The 26,766-nt window shown below is 34.1% G+C and overlaps 2 protein-coding genes across 2 annotated transcripts; one reads left to right on the top strand and one right to left on the bottom strand.

The window, feature by feature from the left end:
* Positions 1-6,126: 6,126 nt before the first annotated feature.
* Positions 6,127-16,336, top strand: LOC132620030 (uncharacterized). The gene is made up of 3 exons (XM_060334760.1): positions 6,127-6,472; positions 6,559-7,106; positions 16,222-16,336. The coding sequence occupies exons 1-3, from the start codon at positions 6,185-6,187 to the stop codon at positions 16,334-16,336; spliced, it is 951 nt and encodes a 316-aa protein (XP_060190743.1). The 5' UTR covers positions 6,127-6,184.
* Positions 16,337-18,530: 2,194 nt separating this feature from the next.
* LOC132618459 (uncharacterized) lies at positions 18,531-20,862 on the bottom strand. The gene is made up of 4 exons (XM_060333508.1): positions 20,759-20,862; positions 20,562-20,663; positions 20,126-20,482; positions 18,531-18,932 (listed from the first exon to the last, which is right to left on the bottom strand). The coding sequence occupies exons 1-4, from the start codon at positions 20,846-20,848 to the stop codon at positions 18,891-18,893; spliced, it is 591 nt and encodes a 196-aa protein (XP_060189491.1). The 5' UTR covers positions 20,849-20,862; the 3' UTR covers positions 18,531-18,890.
* Positions 20,863-26,766: the final 5,904 nt, after the last annotated feature.

Below are 26,766 nucleotides of genomic sequence, written 5' to 3'. Positions count from 1 at the left end.
ATTAGGTGTCCTAATTCACCTTTAAAATTAATTAGGTGGCGACTCCATAAAATAAACAAATAGGAATCACCAATATGTTGTACTCCGATTTGACCCGTTTAAAATGGGGTATAACAAGGAGGAAGAAGAAGACAAAGCTAAGAGATGAGAAGCTCTTGAATTGTTTTTGATGTGTTCCCAAATGGACACAAATGCCTTCCTTTTATAGGGGCCAAGCTTGGCCTCCAAGTTGTGGAAAAAGAAAATGAAAAATAATCAAAAATTTCTCATCCATACAAGCAAACTTTGGCTCCAAGCATAATATTTTATTTCAAAATAAGGCCACATTACAAATCTCCAGCTTGGCCTAATTTTGAGTGATACACTAATTTTGCTCCACCTTCTCCGCAAAAGCCCATATGGGCAAAATCATTCTTCATGAATGCCAATCAAGTTCAAGCAACTTGCCAACTGGAAGAGCTTTTGTGAACATGTCGGCAGGATTGTCTCTGGTGTTGATTTTCTTAACAGAGACCTTTCCTTCAGCAATGGTTTCCCGAATGAAGTGATACTTGATATCTATATGTTTCGTCCTCTCATGATACATTTGATCTTTAGTCACGTGAATGGCACTTTGACTATCACAGAAAACGGTAATATCACCTTGGTGTAAGCTAAGTTCAGTAAATAGACCCTTCAACCATAAGGCTTCTTTGATCGCCTCAGTTACGGCCATATATTCTGCTTCGGTAGTAGATAAAGCTACTACATGTTGTAATGTAGCTTTCCAACTGATTGCACAACCACCAATGCAAAACACGTAGCCTGTCAGTGATCTTCTTTTGTCAAGATCACCTGCATAATTAGAGTCTACAAAACCAACCAAAGAGTCAGTATTTCTCCCAAACTCCAAACATGCATTTGAAGTACCTTTTAAGTATCTGAGAATCCATTTCACAGCCTGCCAACGTGCTTTACCAGGGCAAGCCATATATCGGCTTACCACACTTACTGCTTGTGAAATATCTGGACGTGTACACACCATCGCATACATAATACTGCCAACTACACTAGAATATGGTACATGTGCCATATACCTCTCTTCTTCCTCTGACTGCGATGATTGAGCAGCTGATACCTTAAAATGAGCAGCAAGACGAGTACTACTGGTTTAGCATCTTTCATGCCAAACCTCTCCAAGACTTTCTCCAAGTACTTCTTCTAGGTCAGGAATAGCCTGTTGACTACTCGATCTCTTTTGATCTCCATGCCAAGGATTTTCTTAGCTGCTCCCAAATCTTTCATTTCAAATTCACTTTTCAGCTGACTTTTCAAGTTGTGAATTTCTGTCAAATCCTTTGCAGCAACGAGCATGTCATCAACATATAACAATAAGTAAACAAATTAACCATCATTTAACTTCGGGAAGTAAACACAACTATCATACATACTCCTCAAATAACCATGACCCAACATAAAGGAATCAAACCTTTTGTACCATTGTCTTAGAGACTGCTTTAATCCGTACAAGGATTTCTTCAACAAGCAAACATGCTTCTTTTCCTTCAATCTCAAAACCTTCAGGTTGATGCATATATATTTGTTCCTCAAGTTCGCCATGTAAAAAAGTTGTCTTAATAGCAAGCTGTTCTAACTCCAAATCATACATGGCAACTAAGGCAAGCAAACCACGAATGGAGCTATGTTTAACAACAGGTGAGAAAATATCATTAAAATCAACTCCTTGTACCTGACTATAGCCCTTTGCAACTAATCGTGCCTTATACCGTGCATCTTCAACCCCTGAAATGCCATATTTTATCTTGAAGACCCATTTGCAACCAACAATTTTCTTTCCTGATGGCGGCTTTACAAGAGACCAAGTACCATTCTTGTGGAGAGATTCAACTTCTTCATTCGTTGCAATCAGCCACTTGGCTGAATCACCACCAGAAACTGCTTCTGAATTTTGATGGTTCTCCAATTTCTTCAGTTTTCTGTGCAACTGAAAAAGTAAATGCAACATAATCTCCATACCTTCCTGGTTTTTGAATTTGTCTCCTTGGTCTGTGTGTGGATATGGAATACTCATTTGGTTCAACTTCAGGCTCAACTTCTGGAGCTTCAGCTTCTGGCTCAACTTCAAGAGTTTCAACTGTATTTTGTTCCATAGTTGATGAGCTTGGCTCAGAAGGAATGCCAAGATCAACCTTCACCTGCTCATGTATACCTTGCTCTTTATTCTTATTACAAGAACTAGAAGACTCTTTTCTGGGATGTAACATAGAGGATTCATCAAAGGTTACATCTCTGCTAATTACAAATTTTTGTGACTTGGGATCAGGATACCATAGTCTATATCCTTTCACCCCAGATGCATATCCAAGGAAAATACACTTTTTGGCTTTTGGCTCTAATTTTCCTTCATTCACATGCATGTACGCTAGACAAGCAAAAAATTTTAAATTTGAATAATTAGCAGAAGTACCTGACCACATTTCCTCTGGAATCTTAAAGTTCAAAGGTGCAGAACGAGCACAGTTGACAATATAGCAAGGTGTAGAGATAGCTTCTTCCCAAAAGGCGTTTGTCAACCTAGCATTTGAAATCAAGCAACGAGCTCTTTCCAAAAGAGTTCTGTTCATCCTTTCTGCAACACCATTTTGCTGAGGGGTCATCCTCACAGTGCGATGTCGAGCAATTCCTTCATTTTTGCAAAATTCGTTGAACTCATCATTACAAAATTCCAAGCCATTATCTATTCTAAGCCGCTTGACCTGTTTTCCTATTTGCTTCTCAATCAAAACTTTCCATTGTTTGAAAGTTAAGAAAACATCACTTTTATTTTTCAGGAAATAAACCCAAACTTTCCTTGAATAATCATCAATGAAAGTTAGCATATACCTGGCACCACCTTTTGACAGGGTACGAGAAGGACCCAAAGATCTGAATGAATATAATCCAAAGTACCTTTTGTTCGATGAATTGCTGGAGATTTGAAGCTGACTCTTTTCTGCTTCTCGAACACACAGTGTTCGCAGAACTCCATGTTTCTAGTACTTTGTCCACATAGGAGACCTCTTTTGCTGAGAATGGAAAGACCTTTCTCACTCATATGCCCTAATCGCATATGCCACAATTTAGTGATGTCGGAATCAGGTTGATTTGATGTGGAAACTGCAGCAGCACCTGTAACAGTGGATCCCAATAAAGTGTACAATGTACCAGATCTGCGTGGTTTCATGATCACAAGAGCACCTAGAGAGATTTTCAAAACTCCACATTCACCTGTGTATTTGCACCCAAGAGATTCTAGAGTGCCTGATGAGATGAGATTTTTCTTTAAGTCAGGAACATATCTAACATCATTGAGAGTTCTCACCACACCATCATACATTCTGATTCGGATTGTAACTTTACCAATAACTTTGCATGGAGCGTTGTTGCCCATTAAGACAACTCCACCTCCAATAGATTCATATGTGGTAAACAAATCCCTATTAGGACACATATGATAAAAATAACCTGAATCTAAAATCCACTCATCATTAGATTTAAAGCTATTGTTAGTAGCTAAAAATATTGTTCCCTCGGTCTCATCTGCAGCTACACTTGCTTCAGCGGTGTTAGTATTTTGGTGCTCATTTTTCTTTTCCTTATGCTTTTCTTTGTTTTTCAACTTATAGCATTCAGAAATAATATGACCTTTCTTATGACAATATTTGCACACAACATTTCTGTATCTAGACTTTGACCTTGATTTAGACCTCTCACTACTTGATTCTTTCTTATCGGATCTACCTCTTACAAACAAGCCTTCCCCAAGGGGTGTACTAGTTTCCCCAGTAATAGCTCTATCTATCTGTTATTTTGATTTTAAGATAGATTTGATATCTCTAAAAGAGATATTATCCTTTCCATAAAGCACAGTATCTCTTATATGTTTGAATGACTGGGGAAAGGAAATAAGCAATAACACGGCTTAATCCTCATCTTTAACTTCAGCATCAATATTGCTCAAATCCATAAGAATGGAATCAAATGCATCACGATGTGAGAGTATAGAAGTACCTTCAATCATACGAATTATGTAAAGTTTTTGCTTCAGGTAAAGTCTATTTACCACTGTCCTCTTCATATACAGATTTTTTAGTTTTTCCCACATGCCTTTGGTTGTGGTTTCTGCAGATACTTCACGTAAAATCTCATTTGAGAGATTTAAAATGATACCTCATTTTGCCTTTTTATCTATGACGGCAAACTCGGGGTCCGTCATACTTTCTGGCTTCTTTTCTTTTCCTTCCAGTGCCATATCTAAGCCGTCCTGAATAAGAATAGCTTCCATCTTCAATTGCCACATCCCGAAGTTTGCACTTCGGTCAAATTTCTCAACAAAAGTTTTTGTTACAGTCATTTTTGGCTACTGAAATTTACCTGGTTAGATCCAGCTCTGATACCAATTTATTAGGATCGGTAATGAGAAATTTAGCCAAACAATATTATAATGACAATAACAAAGACAATAGTTAGTTGATAACAACAGCAAGTAAAGAAAATAAATGAGGCACAAATTTAACGTGGTTCGGTCAGTGTGACCTACGTCCACAAGCGGAGAGGAGCAATTTCACTATATCAACAAGAGTACAATAGAGAGTACAAAATTAGAGTAAATACTCTAATTACCCCAAAAGTATCCCAAGAGAATAACCTCACAAGATCACTCCAAAGAAGGGTTCACACAAGTGTTTCCCAACACATAACTCTCTTACAATAATACTCTAAAAAAAAGGGAGGGGGGGGGGGGGGGGGGGGGGAGAGAAGAAGACGAAGCTAAGAGATGAGAAGCTCTTGAATTGATTTTGGTGTGTTCTCAAATGGACACAAATGCCTTCCTTTTATAGGGGCCAAACTTGGCCTCTAAGTTGTAGAAAAAGAAAATGAAAAATAATTAAAAAATTCTCATCCATACAAGCAAACTTTGGCTCCAAGCATAATATTTTATTTCAAAATAAGGCCACATTACACGCTGCGTAATGTCCATTTAAGGGGGAAGCATTCCCTAACATGATCTTTTCATACCCATAGGCCATGACTCGAATCCGAGATGACCCTATCCATCTCACCACAACCCTTGTTGGTAGCAAAAAAAAACCTTTCCTTTGGGTGGAGTTACATGTATATAATTGGATTTAACTTATATGCACGGGTAAATATAAGAAAAATATTTTAGCGAGTGTTGGATAATGAAATATAATTTAGTTTTTTATTTTTGGAAAGATTTAAAGTTCAGAGTGAGTGAGCAGTGAAATCATTGACTACCTATCTAAGTGTATAGGACTCTATTTCTAAACTACACTACACCAACATGTAGCCACTAATTGTTTTAGGGATCACCAAGTTTTGATCTCTAAGGGCATCTCCAACCCATTGCACCATTTTTTGCACCAAAAAAGAATATTCCTTTTATATTCTTCTCTCTCTTTTATATTATATTGTTTTCTTTTACTTAAATTTTATTTTTAATTTCATAAAAAAATCTTTTTTTTTCTTTTTTACATATCCATCCCATGTAATTCATAATCCTTTGTTATATAATCATTTAATATAAAATTATTTTATACCATAAAATTTTAAATAATATAAATTGTAAGCAAATATTATACGTTATACATATTAATGGATAATTCAAATAAAAGTGAAATCATTGATAAAATATAATTAAATAAATACTATTACATTAAGGTAGAATTTATTTTAATTTCTACATAAATATTCAACTTCCATGATTAGTACGTTGCTCCTATAAATGCTCTACTAATGCATTACGAAGTGCAAAATGAGCATCTTTGTTCTTAATTTTTTTGTGTCGAGCTAAAAATTGTTCAAATCGATAATTTTCATCTACTATTTCTACTGTTGGAGTTGGACCTTCCCAAGCATCTTGAATTAGTGCATTAAGATCACGCTCATCCTCGATTATCATGTTGTGCAGTATAATACATGATGTTAATATATCATGTAGCATTTCTTTTCTCCAAAAACGCCACGGCCCTGCAATAATTGCAAAACGAGATTGCAAAACTATCCTATTTTGGCTCTACTTTTATCTATATATATTCAAGTCCCAAAATACCCATTCATACGAAATTGGCTTTAGTTTTTCTTTAACCATATAATCCACTTTTCCTCTATTCACTTGCAAAAAATGTCTACCCGATCTACAGGATACTCTACCAATGAAGATATGGTATTATGCCAAGTTTATTTAGATGTATCTCAAGATCCAATAACGGGTATAAATCAATCTAGAGATAATTTTTGGGGTCGAATGGAAGATGGGTACAATAGTGCAAAGGATGAGTATTGGGAGTATCGCAACAAAAGATCGTTGGAATGTCGAATTAAAGTTATTGAGAAGGCTATAAGAAAATTAAATGGTTGTGTACGTCAAGTTGAAAATTTGCATCCTAGTGGTGCTTCAGATAAAGATATTGTGAGTATTTATTTTGTAAATTTTTATACTTTATTTGTATATATTTACTTACAGTTTCCCTTCAATTGTTTTTTTAAATATTGCAGATTAATCAAGCAAAATGTTTACTTATGCAAGATCCGAACTACAAAAAAGATTTTAAATTTGATCATGTGTGGGATATGATGAAGGATTTTGAGAAGTTTAAAGATGTCGATGTTGGAAGTAAAAACGTTCGAAAGCAAGGCTCTTCTTATATATCATCGGAGTCTGAGACTCCTACTCCTGATTCACCTCTAGTATCATCTCCTAACTTATCATCATTTTCACTAAATTTGAATGAGGATGTTGCAGGTGATTCCACATCATCACAACGACCTATTGGGGTGAAGAAAGCAAAATTGGAGAGAAAAATCGAAGAAGGTTTTTCATCTGCTATGCAAATGGTCCAATCAGAAAATAATCGGCTTGTTGAGTTGTTGGCAAAGTCAGGTGCAGACAGGCAGGGTGATTTGGAGATGAAAGATAGAGCTTTGAAACTAAAAGAATTTAAAGAAGAAAATAAAATTTTATTGTCGAATTTAGATTCTATTGGTGATCCAAATATTCGTGAATTTATTCGACAAGAACAAAAACGAATAATGGATAAAAAGAAGTCAACAATTTCAATAGCCACAACCACAACAATCCTCTGCCCCATACACTTAATATTTTAATGATATTGGTGGATCTGGAAACAACCTACCAGAGTACTAAATTATTGTTATAATTTTCTAAATTATTATGTTGTTTAATGTATTTTCAATTTTAATGTATTGAACATTGTTATGTTATTGATCATTGTGTTGTTATTGAACATTGTGTTATAATTGTGTTATATATTCGAAATTATTATGTTATTGAACATTGTGTTATTTATTAACAACATATTATATTTTATATTTGCACTTTTCATTTTTGTGATGTTTATATTTTTTAATACAATTATAACTTATAATAAAATTAACTTACAATTTTATATAAAATGATATATACGAAAATTAATTTATAAAACTTACACTCCAAAATTAAGATGTAAAATTAATATTATAAGATATTACATAAAAAATAATTAGGTATATTAGGAATCTAAAATTATAAATTAAAAGTGTTATATAATAATAAAATATTAATGAATAGTAATGGTGTAGATGAATAGGTATATTAGGAATCTAAATGTAAAAATTAAAATTTACAATATGTTAAATTAAAAGTGTTATATAATAATAAAAAATTATTAATGAATAGTAATGGTGCAATGAATAGTGTTGCACCAAATTTGGTGCAACATTATTCATGCACCAAAATGGTGCAAAAAATAATGCAAGGTTGGAGCTCCAAAACACCATTTTTTGCACCAAAATAGCATTTCATGCAAAAAATGTGCAAGGTTGGAGATGGCCTAACGGCACCTCTCTCTTTTGCCTTCAATAATTACTACTTTCTTTATTAACGATACATGTTCTACCACTTTAAAACCATTTTCAACGTCACGACATAGATGAACCTAACACAGAAGTCACGCATAACAATCATGGGAGATCTTGTTTGGTAATTGATATAACAGAAATTTTTCAGATGGTCACGGTATAGGCTAATTTTGGATGCTGATCAATAAAATCAAACATAGGTAAGTCAAAGATATTGGTAATGGAAATTCACGTGATCATTAGGTGCGGTACTTCGAAAGGCTAGAGGTTTATGTGTGGCTAGCTTGCATATAAGCTTCTATTTTAATCATGATTATGTGATATGTATTTTCACTTTATATTTTTTGTAATTAAATTATTTTGTACGACGTAAATATTTAATGCAAGTATTTGCTAACATAATTATGGTGCTTTTATTGAGACATAATTAAATATATAAAATTGTGTTTTCTCTAACAATTTAAACTTTTAGATGAGATGATCACACAATAGAGTAAAATTGGAGGTCCTGCATTCCAGTCTTACCACAAACATTGTCAAAAGAATTTTTATGTGTCCATAAAAAAGAATCAAACTTGTACGTGAGAGAGGTTACATGCATGTTCAAACTTGTCGTAGAGAGAAGCCTGTGATCAATTCAATCTAGGGGTGTCAAATGAATCGATTGGTGTTAATTTGTGTGGGTCAAAATCAATTGGAGTAACAAATGAGACTGAAACGAAACAATGGGTCATATAGCCCACACGACTTTTGACTTATCCTTGCTGGCCTAATGGTCTCTAGCTAACAAACTCTTGGGAGGGGAATGGAAATGATGTTTTTGGGACAAGGGCGTGTTTTTTGGTGATTGACGTTAATGTAAAATTCTTTTACATTGTCAGGTATATAATTATATATAGAGGTTAAACTCATTTCTAATATAGTAATTTCATAGCATGAAATGCGTTGCAACAACTTGGAATTAGAGATATATACACCACAGATTCAGATTTTCTTATAATTTTTATTTTTAACAGATGCAGATAAAGGAACACATTTGTTTTTAGTGAAGTCTTAATGGATGTTACGTTGCCTATATCCACCAACTTTAAATGGTTTTTCAAGTTGTAACACAGATAGAGGAGAATCCTAAAATCTTATCTACATTTTTTTGGGGTCCCCTACTTCAGTGTGTCCTTTGGATCAAACATCCTTTTCACTACTGTCTCAGAATTTATTTCTTGGTGTTTCTGGCTAATTATCTCTGCATCTATTTCATTTTCGTTTTGCAAATTGCAACTGATTTCCTTCTTGAAAATAAGTACCACTAGACGACTAGTCATTGATGTCCATTGAAAGCAACTATTGATAACATGGAGGATGAAGAAATGTGGTGCAGTAGTGGTTGTTATATAATACTCCCTCCGGATAAAAAAAAAACATACTTAGCCATTTGCACACCCCTTAAGAAAATGCTAACTCCTAGACAAAAATAAATAATTTAACTAAACTATCCCTAATTAAATATGTATTGGGATTTGATCATATAACACTTAATAGGAGCAAATATGAAGAATAAAAAAAGGTTCATTCTTTCTTGATTTGCTAAGTGAACTCTTTTTTTTATCCAAGAAAAAAAGACTAAGCGAACTTTTTTTTTTTCTCGGGAGGGAGTACTTGATCTGTCCCAACTCCTGAGAGACTATTTATTGCTATATACCATTACTTTGACCAGTTTGAAATTTCTCTCACGGCATAAAAAGTACGATACAAGGGGAACTTTTCAAGAAGATACACCCCAATGCAATACGTTTCACTCAAGAGTCATATTTTAAAGGGAAAAGGGCCAAATATACCCACTACTATCGGAAAATGATCAAATATACCCCCATTATATTTTGGATTCAAATATATTCTGTAATTATACTTTGGGTCCAAATATACCTTCTCCTCTATTAAAGTTATTCAAGGTGGACATTCAATCCTACGTGGCATTGACATTTGATTAGGTAAATGTCGCATGACATGTCACCTCAACAACCCTAACCCATTTTACCTCTCGCTCTATTTGTTCTTCCACTACTAAAATTTCCTTCTCTTCCGCCACCATAACTTAGAAAAACAATAGCTTAGAATTTTGAATAAAATATAACAATTATATGAAAGTTCCGTAATAAAAAACTCGGAGACAAATTGCAATAGAGATTATAAAAGCAGTACTGTAATCAGGATAGCATGAATGAGCAGTACTGTATCAAGGATTTCACGTTACTAAATCTTCAATTACCTGATAAATACCCAAATGAACAGAACAACATAAACAGAGGCTAAACTGACCTTTCTTTTAGATTTAAAACTTGAAAAATTCTCTAATTATGGGAGGTAACTGAAAGTAATCTACAAGAACTTACAGCGGCTACACCGTTTAGCTCAAAATCTGATTCTCGTTCTTGTTTTTACTCATTAATGCTATCCTGATTACAGTACTGCTTTTATAATCTCTTGCAATTTACTTCCGAATTTTTTATGCATGGAACTTTCATATAATTGTTATGTTCTCTTCAAATTTCTAAGCTATTGTTTTTCTAAGTTATGGTGGTGGAGTAGAAGAAATTTTAGTGGTGGAAGAACAAATAGAGGGGATGAGTAAAATGAGTTAGGAATGCTAAGGTGGCACGCCACATGGTGTCCACCTTATCAAATGTCAGTGTCATATAGGATTGGATGTCCATCTTGAATAGCTTTAACGGAGGATGAGTATATTTGGACCCAAAGTATAAAGGCAGAGTATATTTGGACCCAACGTATAACGAAGGATATATTTGGCCCTTTTTCGATAGTACATGGGTATATTTGGCCTTTTTCCGCATTTCAATTTACACTAGCATAACCATCTTTTTATTCGCAATAATGTTAATACATTATACATTAATGTATCTGCTTCGTATAAAGGTGTAGAACGATTTATAAAAATGTATCAATCTTGTATAAAAGTATATAACAATGTATAAACATCGCTAGCTGCAGTGACAAACTTCTTATGTGATTTTCAATTGCAATTTCTATTCAAATTCAATAGAAATCTCCACCAAACGACTTCAAATTTTGTAGACTGCGTAACCTCCTCAGACTATTTTCAGCAATTCTAAATAACATCCACTCCATATTTCTTACAAGAATCAAATTCAAAATTTTATCTCACTTCTTTAAATTTGTTTAACAAATGTGGGTTACGTTTCTAATATGGTTTTCACGTTCAAATTTTGCAAAACCAGTTTCTAACCACGACTTGAACTCTAAATCCAATAATAAATTTGAGTTTGTCAACTAACTAGTAATCAATAGGACTCATATGAACTCCTTTTTGTTATAAGTTTGGGTCAGGTGATAGACAGTGTACAAATCTTCATTTTAAATTATCAAATAATGCATATTCAATAAGGTTACATATAATTATCTTTTTATTTATCTAATTGTATGAATATTTTCGTGTATTGTTAGTGCACTTATTCGTCAACCAATTGGGCCAATTAATTTCCCAATAGTTACCTAAGTGGTACCGGTGGAGTTCTTGTCCCAGCTGAACGAGGATAAATGGGCCTGGTTTCCCTTAATTTTCTTAGGGACATTTACCTAAGCGTACCAAAAAGTTAAAAAATTTATGGTCGCTTAGCCATAAAATATCATTTACGATTTTTGGCCAACAAAAAATTATCAATGATATACTATACTCAAAAGATCTATGACAAAAGAATTTGTCATTGGGTGTGGTTTAAATTCATTGGAAATATATATGAAATTTGAGAAAAATTGGAGCTGATTTGAGCTGGTTTGGAATCCAAATTGGTAGTTGAAATCTAGTTGAGAAAATATTTTTGTAACATGTGTATCTCAATGTATATCTATGTATATCACACATGGGTATACACGGATATACACAAATATACTGGGATACACAAAGGATAAAGAGGTGATACACAAGAGATACACAATGGATACAAAGGGGATACATAGGAATACCCGAAAAAGACACAGTTATACATGTTAGAAACTTCAACTTCTTCCTTTGAACCGTAGCTTAAATTCAATTCAAACCACCTCAATGTCCACCAGAATATCCCAAAATTGAGATTCAAACTCGTTAAGATGTATCGAATCAATTTCAATAACATCCACTTGAAACAAATTTCAATTTCTAAAACTTGAATCTTGAACTCAAGCTTAAGAGAACTTCAATAGCTATCTAGCTATGGCGTTTTCGAACCAAACCACATCAATTCAGCTTCAAATGACCTCAAACTCAAGACTAAGCTTCACTAGAGAACTTTCACAAAGAATCGGCAACACCTAAATGTTTTCGAACTCAAATTTTTGGATCCAAATCTTTTTTAATCGAATTTGAGCTTCGTCAATGGCCGGTGAATTTTCCTGCACGCACATTTGTTTATAGGCACAGAATAAAGGTAGTACTCAGTTCAGCAAAAGAATTTCATCCAAAAAATGAAGTCTAACTCGAACTAATTGGCATGCATTCTTCAATCAAAATTTTATGCAACCAACAAGTGATACACTGCAGATTTTGAATTTAACTAGATAAGGCGTGTCAGAGTTTCACATAGAGGCGAAAACTTATAGCTGATTGCTAACAAAAAATAAAAAAGAAGAAATTACAGCTAAAGTGAGTAATAAGTTAAGAGTTGACCTAAAATAAATTGTGCCATATTGTGTCATTTTTTCATTTTGTTGGTGCACAATATTATTCTTCAAATATAGGCAATGTTTAGTACGAATTGCATCAGGTTTTCATTTTGTGCACCTTTATTTAACTTATATCTAGTTGTTAAGGGGCAAGTGCATAGGTATTCAATTTTGGAACCACCATTTATGTCATAGCCGTAGTATAAAAAATTACAAGTTTGGCCGCTTTAGGGCCAACTTTAGAAACACGGGTATCTGAAGTTTGGCATGCGCTTGAGCAAGCAAACTTCATACAATTTTTTTAAAATTTGGTTTGACAATTCCGAACTTCAAACAATGTTTGAAGTTCGGTTTGACAGTCCTAAACTTCAAACATTCTTGTTTGGAGTTTGGCTTGATATTTACAATTTTTTCTCATGTTTGGCTTGACAATCCTAAATATCAGAAATTTTGTGTAAAGTCCTTCAACCTCATATGTCTAAACTTTGTTAATATATTCATTTAATTTCGCTCATGGTACCTCCATTTCATTTCAAGCATGATACGTCATTCATTTCATTTCATCCGTACCTCAATTTAATTTATTTATTTTCAATTAGTAATTGCTTTATTCATCCGTCTCATTTTACTCATGATACCTCATTCCATATCATCCATGGCACCTCAATTTAATTTATTTATTTTTGTTGGGGTATAGACCATTAACCATGTGTATAGATAATGGTATATTCTAACAATCGTCATGGTTAAAAGTCTAAGAGGGAGATTGTTGGGATATATCGTATTAACCATGTGTTTGGATATAGTATTTAATATAGAATAATTATTTATTCAATTTTTAATAATGAATTAAATAAATCATGTATTCGTATGTGTGTACTTTATTTATATAGTAGATGATTTAGTGTATAGAGTTTAGCTTATACACGGAAGATTAAACCATCGATTCTTATAAGTATAAAGTTTTTGTCCACAATCTCAGATGGAAATTGGACAAAGTCATCAGTATGATTGTAGTACAAGATTAAATATAATTTATCTTCATTATAGGAACAGTATAGTTCCGACTTCTTGTGCTAACACATTTTGTATCTATTGAACGGACCAAGTAGAGATAAGTGTTTTCGTACTGAGTATATAAAACAACTTCTCTAGTTCATTAAATGTACTTATACTCTTAATATTGATATAATTGTTATGATCAATGTGATTGTTCATTATTTTGAATTATCAAAAGGTACGACTTTAATGTGAGTCAATATTGTAGCTGATAGGTTAGATAGTAACAAATAACATTTGAGAAATAATAATTACTTGATAGAATTCATGTCTCGACTTTGAGATTGATGATACCCTTTTATGGATGCTTATAAGCTTTGATGTGAGTGTATCCATCACATGAAATAGGTTAAGCAAAAGTATAAAGGATTTAATTAGTCACTGAATTAAATTGTCAGTAATTTAATTTAATTGATCGGTATCTGTAATCTTAACATGCGGAGTTAAATAAGTTTTAATAAAATATTTTGAAACTGAACTGAGGAGTGCACTTATGAATCTTTAGTGGAATAATTCGTAATTTATTATGGTAAAATTAATTCAGATATTTCGAATTTCCATAATAGAAAGCTCATTAATTAAATTATGTGGTCCCTGCTGCGCCCGAATAGTAAAGAATTAAATGAAATCTGATTTTTTGGTGGAAACGAAAGACCTAGCAGGTTTGGGAAATGGGTTTAAACCCTAAAATCTGTAGTTATATAAAGGGTCTTATTCCATAAGGATGTAAGTTTCTACACCTTATCCATAGAAATTCGCTCACACGAATTTCGCAAATTCAAGTATTATTCGAATTACACAGCAGAAGACCGTTGGAACTGGAGGATGGACGTGTGGACGGCTTTTGCTCATGCTTGAAGGCTAGATTTGTGGCCGCATTCACGCTTCAAGAGAAAATTATCGATTTTATATTTGATTAAAATATGTGATTATGTGTTTTCTATATTACATGCAAGTTTGATCCTCGCTATTTGCTTCGGCTGTTTTATGCTTGTATTCCATCAATTTTCAAACGAACTTTGATCATCCTTGTCGATTCACATAATGCCTCATTTAATTTATTTCACTCATAAGATAGGATTAAAGTTTGCGTACACTCTACCATTCCCAGATCTCACATGTTAGATTATACTGGATATGTTGTTGTTGTTGGTTACTGCTTACTTTTCATATCTCCTTAAGCCGAGGATCTATGAAATAACCTCTCTCTACCCTCATAAGGTAGGGATAAGGTCTACGCACAATCTACCCTCTCCAGACCCTATCTGTGGAATTATATTAGGTATGTTGTTGTTGTTGGTACCTCATCGATTTCATCCATGATACTTCAATTTAATTTATTCACTTTCAACCCATACTTGCTTTATTCATCCATTTCAATTCACTCATATGAACTCATTTCATTTCACTTATGGTATGTCATCTATTTCATCCATGAAACCTCAATTTATAATACAATTAATAGGAACACTGACATGGAACCTTTGTCAACCAACATCGAGCAAAGATTTTGTTGAAGAAGGAGGAGGAGAAGGTGCAGTTTTTTTTTTCTAAAGATTGCATACCAACTTCGTATTGGTTGTTTGTGAAATTTTAAAACGCTGGCTATTGCTTAAATGGCAGTGTCCAAATGGCGTCCCATGAAAAGCTTAAGCTATTTAAAGTTTAGTAGTATTAACTCGCAATGGTGGCTTAGTTGGTTGAGAATGAGACTTTCATAATGGAGGTCTCAGGTTTGAAACCCCCTATCTACGACAAAGGGTTCTGATGGAGGCTACACGTCCACCAAACAAAGTATATAGAGAGACTTGGTTGCTACCAGTTCTCTCAAACAGTGCAGTAAGAGAATAACACAAGATTTTTTACGTGAAAAACTCCTTGCTCAAGGGATTAAAAACCATGACCTACCCCAGTAGGATTTCAACTCCACTAACCGTGCAACTTCAGATTACAACCAATTGTAAGCTAAGAATTAACTCCCATAACTCCTCACCCTTACAATAGCCCAATCGTAACCTTCACACTTGACTACCTCTAGCCAAGTAAACTAATAAACCTAGACTAACTCTAGCCTAGTGTACAACTCAAAGGCACCCTTTGAGAATTCAACATCGTGACTAACTCTAGCCACCCACATACTAATACACCTAGACTAACTCTAGCCTAGTGTACCAGTCAAGAGCTTGTGGAAGCAACCTTGAGAATTTAGAACACCTACAACTAGCTTCCGTTTAAAGAAGAGTAGGTTTACAATTTAGCATAAAAGAATAAAGACTCAACAACCTAAGGACTAAAGCATCTTCAGTTTTGGATCTGGTCCTTCGGCTTGTTAAGGCTTTGTTCTTGGGGAACACCTTGAAAGGTGGAGACTTGCGCTTAGGATGGAGCAATTTGATTTGTGAAAGAATAATTCTTCATTTGAGCATGGCGTTGTATATGTAGAAGGAAAGGGGTGAGAAGGTGACAACCCATATTGATCCTCTACTGTTGTATTGCTGCTGCACTACTGTACTGCTACAGTGTTGGCAGCTTTACAACTATAAAATTGACTTTTCAATGCTCCAGGGACCTGGTCTCTCATCTGGAGGATCCTGGTCCCTCATCTATTCTTGAACAGGCTGCAATAACTCTGCTGCTCTGCTGCTACACTGCTGAAATATCAATCTCTTTACAATTGTAATTGACCAAGCAATAGCTGGGGACTCGATCTCATTTGGTCCCTCTGAATCTGTATTTGGTCCTTCATATATGAACATATCCTACTGGGAACTTGATCTCATCTGGTCCCTTTGAAAACATATCTGGTCCTTCATATATGAACATAGGGGTGTATAAAGCAAACCGATAAACTGCACCAAACCGATAAACCGAGTCAAACCGAGAAAAAAAACCCGACTAGTAGTTTGGTTTGACTTGGTTTGGTGTTAAAAAAAAAAAACCGACCATAATTGGTTTGGTTTGGTTTGGGTTTAGCTAAAAAAAGTCGGACCCAACCAAACTGACCCGACATTACGTGTATTCGATTTTTAAAATATTTTATACATAAAAATATTTATTTGTAATGTAATTTGTAAATATTTCTTAAAAAATTTCATAGTTTTTTGTCTTTTATAATATTATTTTAAGCTTGAACTTAGAATTTTGAATGTTAATAAGTTTTATATCCCATAGATGTTAGTAACTGAAATAAAGTCCAAATCAAAACCAACTCAACACTATTGCTAACAAAAGAAATTCAATTCTAACACTAGAAATGACAATAATATTGGATATCTATTCTTTAGTTTTGCATAATTGGTTTAGAGCTTAAAAATACATAGCTTAATTTTTTTCTTTGTCATGTAATTAATACTTATTAGCCGTACTTATTTTAGCATAACTTAGTATTTAGATTAAAGTCATTTTCTTTATGGCTTATTAATTAGCAATACTCATTTTAACCGATTTTATTATCTTTTTTGTTGAGTATTTTTATACAATATCATCACCCATCTTACATTTTGTGTTATTTTCTTAAGGAACACCTTAGTTATATAGTTGTATCTTAGTAGGACTAAATAAATATTTGAAGTAAAAGTCATGCGTTTTGTACGAAGACTTTTTCGAAAAAACCCGAAAAAATCGAATAACCCGAGAAAATCCGAAGTTGAAAAAACCGAATTTTATTGGTTTGGTTTATAAATTTAAAAACCAAACACAATTTGTTTGGTTTGGTATTTGAAAATTTCGAACCAACCCTGTTCATGTAAACCCCAATATGAACATATCCTGCAGCTTGTGTAGTGAGACCGATTGCATCTGTTTCTTCAAGAAGCATGTCAACATAGCAGCACATGAGATATTTGGTTCCTTAGGGTTTGTCAAATCATCAAAACATAAGGAATCATAACTCATCAGGTTCCCTCGTCAGAAAACAAAAAAAAAAACAAAAAAAAGTTTTGCACTATTGAAAAACTTTAGGTATGTGTTCCTTCTCCATTAACAGTACATAAGGGATCAATTTTGGTGCTTCTTTTTAAATATGTGTCGTTTACTCAGGAGTGTAAATTTTTATTTTCTAAATACCTTGCAACTTCTAGGTGCTTTAAAAGTAATAAAATTAACTCTTATTCATAAACTAAAAAGATACGGTAAAACACTTATAAGTATGTTGAAATGTCTTGTCTAGAATTTTGTTTTAGCTTTTTTGTACAAAGTTCAGGCAGACATGAAAGCATTATATACTATTAAGTTTCAATGGCTATACTAACTTTAAACCTGGCTATACCAACTTCTTACATTTCGATTTGAAGTTAGGCTCTAGAGCTTATGTTCAGACAATCAGCTAAAGTTCAGACCTCACTTCAGACCTTAAGTATAATTTCGAACTTCACAAATTTAAATTAAAAAAAAATCAGAAATATTGATATAAAGTTATGCGTTGGCAAGCTGAAATTCAGACTAGTATGTTTGAATTTTGAAACTTCAAACCCCAAATTTTTAACTTCAGTATCACAAGTCTGACATTACGAATTGGGCCATTCATTGGCATTGTCTCTATGTGTAGACACTACAGGAAAAAAGCTTTTTCCCAGCGGTTTGTTCCTCTATTTTGCGACGGTTCAAACTGTCGCAGTATAAAATTAGCAGCAGTTTAGATCTGTCGCCTGATATGGGGTCGTAAAACCCTTTTCCGGCAGTTTAGATGAACCGCTGGAATAACCGCCGCAAATTACTAAACAGCAGCGGTTTTGTTTGGTTTAGCAGCGGTTTGTAACTGACGTAAGATTCCCGACGGTTTATATTCATTTTTACAGCGATTTGACCTATAAAAATAAAAATACAATAGCAGCGTTTTCCAATTCAATTTTTTGGCGGTTTGACCGCATTTTTCTGTAGAATTTGCCCAATATTTTTACATATTCCAACCTATAACAACATAGCAATTCTATAGAAAAAGTACTTTAGAGAATTTTGAACAAAACAATTTGCACTACTAAATACAAAGGCACATGGACAAAAAACCCTCAAATAACTAGAATAATAGGTTTAAAAACAAAGCAACATAGCTCCAATTTGGAGAATTCTTCACAGAACAATTTCTATTTGTCCAACTATAAGACCCAAAATCTGATAAACTGGTGCACAATCCATAGTTCCAGAAAAACAAAGTTCATTGCTAACAAAATTAGAACCGGAATTCATCACAAGCTAAATCCAGGTTGAACATAGCATGATTAGCATTGCGGTGGGTTTCAACATTTGGATGAGGAAGATGGTCTTGGCCTGTTTGAAGCCTGAAAATATAAACATAAAAAACAAATAAGAACAATAAGGAATAACACTTTTCAGATAAAGAATAACCTACTACTTGAGTACCACAAAGTTTAAGACTTTTCTCTTGAGGAATAGAAGGATTCCAACATGAAGAAACCTATTAGTCTTTCTTCAAACAACAGCCCCATTGGGATTTCATCGAACTTGGAGAAATTAACTTCATAGAGAAATACTACTAAATATTTGGCCATTAACGCATACCGCAAGATCAATACTAATTAAACTTTGGGAAAAAGAATGAAGCTTTCATGAGTCTTTCTGGTAGATGATTTTGTTGATTATAGATATTACATAACGTTCATCTGAAATAAACAAATTTACAGCTAGATTCTGGATGTTGGTCATTAGAATTTGCCAAAAAACTAGAAAAATCAAATTTCCACAAGCACAAAGTTCTCTGCATCTCTTGTGGTAAGCTGCTTCCATATGACAAATACCAAGAACCTTCCTACTACTACAATCTACACCATAAAGAGCAACTAACAAAAATGGAAACCTGCATTATAGTCCTATAAACGAACCCTCTTTTATTTTTCTGATTATGCCCAACATTGCCACAAACTCATTACCAAAAATGGAAAAGATAGAAACCATGTAGGAAAAAGTATGCCATCTTTTTTCTCTTTAAAATTAGTGGGTGGTTATAAGACTAAAACAATGAAATGAAAAGAAAAAAAAAAAAAACAGTAGCACAAGCTTTACATGAAAAGTCTCCCTTCCCTGTGCTTGGAAACAAAAAAACTATGCATTGCTACCAAAAATCCATCAGTTTAAGGAAGGCCAAAAAGCATATAAAGATAAAAACCACCACATTTCAGCACCCAAAAACTAATCTTGATTCCAAAACAAGAAACTTATTAATAGACACATCAATTTCAACAACAGAGAAACCTAAGGATAAAAAAATGTAACAGAGGGCTAAGAGACCTCTTATAGAAAATGCCATTATTTTAAATATCTTTTTCCTCTTTATTCTAACCTATTCATCAAATGAAAGAAATCATTGTTCTTTGTGATGCCAAAGTCTCCCTTATAATCTTTGGTAGTTCTGGCAATAAGCATGAATATTGTAGTGCTTCTACTAGTAAGTCATGTTAAAAAAAAAAAACTTTTTTCATAATATTCATAGACAGAGAGAGAAGGTAAAACATACCGTCGCAACACTACTCATATCAGCCAACTCAGCCGGCAATTCCATTCCTTGTTGGACTATATATCTTGTTAGAAAATTCTCAAGAGCTCGCCTTCTAGATCTCTCACTTTCCACCACTGATTGAAGCTCCTGCATCTTCAACTTCATCTCCTCCATTTCATGATCTCGATTAGCTTGTGTTGAAGATACACCATTAAATTGATAGACTGTTTGGCCAAACACTTGAGTAGGTGTCGGCCCATAACCCACTCCTCGAACCCGACCAGCGTGTTCCTTTCCTAACACTTGTGCAAGTGAATCAAATTCTAAAATTTTCTTTGACACGCCATCCTGACTTTCAATCCTTTCTATTTGCTCCTACATAAATTTAGTATCAACCATTAAATAAGAATTGTTATTTTAGGTATATAAAGAAAATTGATCAATTATTGCTTACACCAATAAGCTTGGCTGCTTCATTCATATATGTTGAGTCTTTCCGTTTGTGAGTCAAGGGCCACAACTCTCCTCTACTCATTGGTCTCCCACGTTTACGCTCCTACATTATTATGACCACAATCATATATTTAAAACTATAAGACCATAAAAAATTTGAACAGGAAACAAATAACTTGAGTTTTTTAATTGACAAACCTCTTCAGCCTTTCTCCTAGGTAAGCTTTTTGAACCATTAGTGTGTGTGTAAGTTTGCTTCCGTCGATTTTCAGCATTCTGCTTGCACATCTTCTGCACTTGCATTAACCAAGAATTAATAAAATCCATAGTTGAATTTTTTTAAAATAGTAAACAGACTTTAAAAACCAATTGCTAAGGTATATAATAAAGACTAGAAAACAGCAAGCATCAGAGAAAATAGTGTTCTCTTCTAAAAATAGGTAACTAAAACAGTTTAAATCAGAGATATGTTCTCTTCTAACAATAGTGTTCTATTTACAAGCTGAAGTAAATAAATTAGCTAATCCAGGTAATTGAGGGGGAACTCAGCTCTATTTGGCTCTTAAAACCATTTGCAAAGCTCTATTAGTTTGAGATTTGAAGCTTAAAGAACCCACCAAATAATATGTTACCTATGTTTTCTTATCGTTGCGGTATTGAAGAAACCATGTCCACTGGTCAAGATCAATTCCACCAGGACGTCTTGCAACATTTTCCTCAAAAGTCAGTGACACTTTATAAAAGCGATGATAAAGTGAACATCTAGTATTTTTCCATGTCTTTCCAATACTCTTCATCATATAGTCTCTTAATCGACCATCCTCCACAATAATCTTCTTCTACATAAGACAAGATATCATTAAACAAGTCAGACATCTATCTTCATGTTTGGGTGCTCCTTGATTTCTCATGTATCACTCTAACATTGTATTTATCTTTAATTGGCGTACTTATTTACGATGTTGTTCATAGATAATTGAGAGGGTCATCCACACTATCTTTCAGAAAAAACTTGAAAACACATTTTAAGAAATCATGATCCCAACTCAGACTAATAAATAGAAATACCTTCAAAATCCAGGTTCTGAACTATAGACATGTACCTTAAATAATTCCTAACAGGTTACTCTTCAAGTCATACCATGATATCAATAAAACAATAATACTAAAAGATTCAATGTCACTTTAGAACATAAGCTTATGGTCACATGTTAAGCTTATGAATCAGATCTGACTCAAACTACCTCGGCCAACCCAAACAGATCCTACACTACATGCATGAACACTTAGGCATTTAACAACAAATAGCTATAGATTCTTTCAACATAGGCAATCAAAAGATACTTAAACATACAACAAACACTAACTGTTCTTCAACTAAACTTCAACAAATTGGCTTATCAAATATGGGCATGAAAAAAAGTTGTAGAGCTGGTACAAAAACAAGATATGGGAAATGATGAAGGTGGTTCTTTCCAAACAGTGCCACAAAAACAAGGTAATAGCCCTGCTCTAAACTTGGTCGACTTTCCTGCATTAGACTCAGTATCAACCAAAAACATATTTGCAAGTGTCTAGAGTGATCTAGGTGTATCAAATACAGAGAAGAAGAACAATTACTACACTGCAAGGTGAGAACATTAGTTGATGGTGAGGAGAGTCTTCTAACTGTCATCTGTGGTATAGCCTTGCTACCAGTTTTGTAATGACTACTTGGTGATTAATGGAAAGTTAGTTACCAAAAAAAATATAGGCATGAACTTAGAAAGAAACTGAACTGTTTTCATGTTCGAGTTACTGGATATTTACTTTGAAAGTGAACTTATCATTTTCCATTCAGACATTCCATATTTCAACAGAAAAATACAAAAATATAATAATAGTGCACCTGTATAATGTCGTCATATACGCTATTCTTGTAGTTAACTGGAACCTTACGCCATGACTTGTAACACATAGGAAATTTTGGAAAAGTCAGACCCTAAATCTCCCATGAAGCCACCCAAGAGACCACCTGCATCATCTATTGGTTGGCCAAGCTCATTGCACGGGATGATAATTCTTTTACCCGTAAAAAGTGACCAAATATCTCGCACCTTCAGTCTTCCTTCTGTAATGGTACCACCCTCATCTAGAACAAAAATGGTCATATTTTAAATAATATCGTTGTCAAGCAAATCGAAAGTACAAAAGTAATAATGATGCTTACCAATAAGACTGACAATCCAATAGCTTTTCTTCTTACTTGCAGTAGTCTCACTAGAAGTAGGAGGGACATCATAATCATCTGATGAATCAGATTCAGATGAAGCATGCTCAGGCCCATGTGTCGGTGGCATGCTAACATGATCACTACCATTAGACGAAGTTTGTGATGCAGAACCAGCTTCAGGTGGTACAATCTTAAAGCGTTTACACCTAACCTCATAAGAATTTGCAGAAGTGATCTGTGTATCAAGTGGTGTAGCCTTGAACCTTCTTGGCCTAGCCATTGCTGCAAATATAGGTAGAAAGTTAGTAACACATAATTTTAGCAACAACCAATTAAAAAGCCGAGGCTTTAATAGAGAAAATTGAAGTCAAAATTAACATCAAGTGTCCAGACAGAAGACTGTTATACAGGTGGAGGAACTCTAATTAAATGTGCAACAAACAGTTTGGATGAAGCAGTGTTCATTTAAAACTTTTAAAATCTGGTAATCATATTTCTAAATAATATTTATCTTCATCTTCTATTTTCATCCCTTGTCAATCGTTAATCTTGATCGCCATCAGGAAACCGACTACCCAGATCTTCTTGTGAAGAAGAAATGATATCATAAATGGAATCTTCTTCTGTTTCTTCTCCCATGTGACCAGCATTTAGAAACCGGCGATGGCCCATAAGCACCATTTTCTACTATGTTGAAGTCGACAGGGTATGGTATCGATATTACGCGTGGGACAAGCAAACTAACCATACGTGCTTCACCCAGACAAAATACCATATCCTGGAAACTCACTAATTGTCCACATCAATGCTGCTCTCATTTTGAAAGTTTCAGTTGACAAAGCATCAAAGGTCTGAACACCATCCCATAACTCCTTCAATTCATCAATCAAAGGTTGTAAGTAAACATCAATATCATTTCCTGGCATTCTCTTACCTGGAATTATCATTGAGAGAATGAAGTTAGACTGTTTCATGCATACCCAAGGAGGGGTGTTGTACGGAATGAGAACCACTGGCCAAATGCTATGATTAGCGCTCATATGTCCAAAAGGATTGAACCCATCACTCGCTAAGGCAAGACGGACATTACGTGGATCTTGAGAAAATTCAGGAAATATGAAGTCAAAAAATTTCCATGCTTCAGCATCTCTTGGATGCCTCAATAAGCCATCCTTATGGCAATTAACACTATGCCATCTCATATCAGTAGACGTCTTACTAGACATGAACAACCTTTGCAGTCGTGGAATTAGAGGAAAATAACGAAGAACATTTGCAGGTTGCAGTGTCTTCTTTTTATTTGCTTCAAGATCATTGGAAAAAAAATTCTTAGCATTAACCTTCCATCTAGATGTGCCACATTGCTTGCATTCTTGTCTTTCTTTATCTTCTCCCCTATATAACATGCAATCATTTGGACATGCATGTATTTTCTTATAACTAAGACCAAGTTTTTTAATGGTTTTCTTGGCCTCATAGAATGACTTGGGGATCTTTGCATTCTCAAAGGCATCATGCAACAACTCTATTATCATCGTCATGGCCTTATCACTCATCCCACACATGCATTTAATGTGATAAAGTCTCACTAGAAAAGACAACTTTGAGTACTTCACACACCCTTGATAAAGTTCTAGTTCCCCATCCCTCATTAACTCATAAAACTCTTTAGCTTTATCATTTGGACCATCAGGTAAAGGCAACATGTCATTTTCGCCTTCGGTTACTGGTCCATGCGATGTGACATGTTCTTGGTTTGCAGGTTGTCCATAGAAATTGAAAACATCATTAACCATGTCTTGCATTGGATTATCACGAGCATCAATATGTTGACTTTCATGTCTAGTGGTTGAAGTTTCTCCTACATCCTTCTCACCATGTAATAACCAAACAGTGTAACCTGTCGGAAAAAGGGCTGAACAACAGATGATCGAACACCTCTACTCTTGTCTGATATAGTCTAAACCCACAACTAGAACAAGGACACTTAATCCTATTATCAGATGACACATTAGAAAATGCAAAGTCTAAAAATATTTATAGCCCTTTCTTATACTCAAGTGTAGTACGGGGGCTTCAGTATCCAACTCTTATCCATCCTAAATAAAGGAGAGATTAAATATTCAAACTTAAAATCGGCTTTCCTTGACACATGTTCAAACAATTCAGTTAGTACAAATTCAATCACATGTATGAAAATACTCAAAATGTTACTACATTATCTCGTTGTGGTTGCTAAATTAACCATCAACACAAATAACCTCAAAATTGTTAATTAATAACTCTGCACATAGCAACATGTAAAATCACTAACGAGCAGTTAGAACAGTTAGAACCCTAAAAATCACAGAGATTGAAATTTCCAGAAGAAAAACAGTTTTCTACCAAAATTTCCTTGACAGTTATCTTAATTTAAAGTTTTCTACAGTAAAATAGAACAGTTAGAACCCTAAAAATCACAGAGATTGAAATTTCCAGAAGAAAAACAGTTTTCTACCAAAATTTCCTTGACAGTTATCTTAATTTAAAGTTTTCGACAATAAAATCACCAATCGAGTGTTGATAGAAAATAATTTTCCACCAATTTTACCAACTCAGTCCCAATTTGGCCATGCATGAATCGGGTGAAATCAGTACATAGAACTTCATGCATGAACCCTAGATTAGGGAAAACAATCAAAATTAGAACTAAAATTAGAACATTAGGGAAAACAATCAAAATTAAAACCCTAGAAAACAAGTTAGCAGCAAGAATCGATCTACCTAAACAATCAAAATTAGGGAAAACAATCAGTGTTTTGAGAAACAATATACCTAAACAATTTCACACGAGCAAATGCAAACTGATTTCAGATTTTGAGATTTTTTTTAGAGTGTATGAGTGAGAGAGTGTGTAGGAGTGAAGAGTGTAGAAATTTCTACTTTTGTGTTTTAGTTGTGGGCTCCACCTAGTTGACATTTGTATAAAAATAATACAATTAATCCGTTATATTTGTTAAATTTTTTAAAAGGCCAAACCGCCACAAGTCCAAATGAATTGCCGCGAAAAAATATAATTTACGTAAACCGTCGAAAAATTAAAATAAAACCGCCGGGAAATTATGTAATTTATGACTGTTGTTGAACTGCCACGTCAAACGACGGGAAATTAATATCTAGCGGCAGTTTAGCTAAACTGTCACAAAGAAACCGCCGGTAAAACCCGCTTTTTTTTGTAGTGAGATGCTGGCAATTTTTTGCGCATCCTTATATCTTCCACATGACTTGCTAGAGCTGTTGTGCCCATTCTTTAGGAGCAAGATCCTTAGGAACTTCACGAATAGCATCCACGACCATATATAAGTTCTTTTGATCTCCATTCTTGCATAGCTTTTTTGTTTTCTGACTTTTTCTGGTTGTTTAATTTATTAAGCTTTGCATCATGTCTAACTTGAACAAAATAAGTATGTTCACTCGCAAAGCGTTTCTCACAATAACTTCAATTTCATACCTCATAGTTTGTTGAAATTGCCTCCCATTAGACATGATGAGAAGATGTATAATCATTCCAAGTAATCAAGGCTTTGCATAATGAGAAGATGTATAATCATTCTAAGTAATCGCGGCTTTGCATAACGAGAAGATGTATAATCATTCTAATTGTTGGCACGACTAGCTAGTAACTTTTCTTTGTGTGTGAGTTAAAAATGGAGTAGGTTTCAATATATATTCCTTTTTTTTTTTTTTTTTTTTTGCTATATTTCATTAGGCACAGGCTTAACCTCAATCAACATCCTCGCAAATGAGATCCTTGTTTGTTTATATATATATATATATATATATATATATATATATATATATATAAGTATCAATAGCACTTGCAATCAAGCTAAAAAAATATCATTTCCCGAGTAAGTAGGTACCTTAAGAATTTGACTCAGAGAGGGATTTCAGTGGAGTATTTTTGCTATGTCAAATTCTGGAGTTAAGCGGTTCAAGATGATATGTCTATTGT

The sequence above is a fragment of the Lycium barbarum genome, chromosome 11, assembly GCF_019175385.1.
Source record: "Lycium barbarum isolate Lr01 chromosome 11, ASM1917538v2, whole genome shotgun sequence".
In the NCBI taxonomy this organism is placed as follows: domain Eukaryota; kingdom Viridiplantae; phylum Streptophyta; class Magnoliopsida; order Solanales; family Solanaceae; genus Lycium; species Lycium barbarum.
The sequence above is the reverse complement of the archived record's forward strand: the minus strand, read 5'-3'. Positions and strand labels throughout refer to the sequence as shown.